The sequence below is a fragment of the Palaemon carinicauda genome, chromosome 14 (assembly GCF_036898095.1).
Source record: "Palaemon carinicauda isolate YSFRI2023 chromosome 14, ASM3689809v2, whole genome shotgun sequence".
In the NCBI taxonomy this organism is placed as follows: domain Eukaryota; kingdom Metazoa; phylum Arthropoda; class Malacostraca; order Decapoda; family Palaemonidae; genus Palaemon; species Palaemon carinicauda.
The window spans coordinates 84,368,222-84,370,403 of NC_090738.1; the positions used below are offsets into that span (position 1 = coordinate 84,368,222).

Genomic DNA, 2,182 nt, shown 5'->3' on the forward strand with positions numbered 1-2,182 from the left:
ATATATAGTATATGAGTGCATATATGTCTATAATATCCTAAAAGTTTAGAAATTGACAAAAAAAATTATTAACACATTTAAAATGAATGTTGAAATTACATCTGTGAATAACGCATGCAAGTTACCCTACTGAAGTCGCAGCTGAAAATGTAAATCAATAGTCTACCCGAGCCCAGACAACTTGATTAATCTTCATCCTCCGCGATGCAATTCCTTCCGTAATTTGTATTGAAAGTTATGTCGTAACTCGGGTGCGGAAGCAGACGTTGCAAAATATGGATAACATGAAGTTTCTTATGAGAAAAAAATACGCATGGACAAATGGATGTATGTATGTATGAGTGTATATATATATATATATATATATATATATATATATATATACATATATAAGTATGTATATATACATGTATATATATATATATATATATATATATATATATATATATATATATATTTATATATATATAGATATAGATATATATATATATATATATATATATATATATATATATATATATATATATATATATATATGAGCTATTTTCGATGTTGGAGCCCCTGGCCTTATACCATCCTGCTTTTTCAACTAGGGTTGTAACTCAGCAAGTAATAATATTAATAATAATAATAATAATAATAATAATAATAAGTATATACACACACACACACACACACACACACACACATATATATATATATATATATATATATATATATATATATATATATATATATATATTTATATATATACATATATATATATATATATATATATATATATATATATATATATATATATATATATATATATATATATATGTTATTATTACTTGCTAAGCTACAACCCTAGTTGGAAAAGCGGGATGCCCTGGAGCCCTAACAGGGAAAATAGCCCAGTGAGGAAATGAGAAAAATGAAAAATAAAATATTTTAAGAACAGTTACAAAATTAAATTAAATATTTAGTTTCTCAACTATAAATACTTCAACAAAACCAGAGGAGGAGAGATCAGACAGAACAGAGTGCCCAAGTGTACCCTCAAGCAAGAGAACTCTAACCCAAGATAGTGAAAGACCATGGTACAGAGGCTATGGCACTACCCAAAACACGAGAACAATGGATTGATTTTGAAGTGTCCTCCTAGAAGAGCTGTTAACTATAGCTAAAGAGTCTCTCTTACCCTTACCAAGAGGAAAGTAGCCAGTGATCAATTGCAGTGCATTAGTTAACCCCTTTGGTGAAGAAAAATTGTTTGGTAATCTCTGTGTTGCCAGGTGTAGGAGGACTGAGGAGAATCTGTAAAGAATTGGCCAGACTATTCGGTGTACTATAAAACATAGAGCAATGGTTTGATGTTGGAGTGTCCTTCTCCTAGAAGAGCTGCCTACCATAGCTTAAGAGTATTTTCTGCCCTTACCAAAAGGAAAATAGCCACTGATAAATTACAGTGCAGTAGTTAACCCCTTGGGTGAGGAAGAATTGTTAGGTAATCTCAGTGTTGTCCGGTGCATAAGGACAGCGGAGGATCTGTAAAGAATAGACCAGACTATTCGGAAAGTGAAATGTAACCAGAGAGAAAGATCCAATGTAGTACTGTCTGGCCAGTCAAAGGACCTTATAACTCTCTAGTGGTAGTATCTCAACGGGTGGCTGGTGCCCTAGCCAACCTACTACCTATAGTGTGTGTGTGTGTTTGTGTGGGTGCGTATGTTTGTGTCTCTGTGCGTGTCTGTATATGTATACATTTGTCTTTGCCTAAGAAGGTGCGTTTGTTTGAGTTGCTTTATTTTTTTCATCTAAATGAAAACGATTCCTGGAATCGATGATGTTCACTTTGTCAGAATGGCTATCGTAACCCCCTGTTACTCTCAAGCCAAGAAACAACCTACTAAAGCCTATCAACGATCAGGTACATCATGTCTGAGACGATCTTTGCTTGTTCCTGGTTTGTTTTGGGACTGCCCCCGATGTGGTACTGCATATAATAATCAATCTTTCTATTCTTCAAGATAATGCGAATGAAATTGACGATTGAGAAATGTTGATTGGTCTTGAATCTGAAAGCAATGCAGCATGCAATGAATTTGGCTCTAGGAAAATATTACATATTTCACAGATAATAATGAATATTTCTCTTCAAGATAATTTACGTAAGGGATATGAAATAAAATTCACGATT

The 2,182-nt window shown here is 32.6% G+C and overlaps 1 protein-coding gene across 1 annotated transcript in view; it reads right to left on the minus strand.

Annotated features, from left to right (window-relative positions):
* Positions 1-1,891: 1,891 nt before the first annotated feature.
* Positions 1,892-2,182, minus strand: part of LOC137652851 (salivary glue protein Sgs-3-like) — a 12,573-nt gene continuing 12,282 nt past the window's right edge. Inside the window, exon 3 of the mRNA XM_068386247.1 lies at positions 1,892-2,005. Coding sequence (XP_068242348.1) covers positions 1,892-2,005 — 114 coding nt within the window. The remainder of the gene's footprint in view (positions 2,006-2,182) is intronic.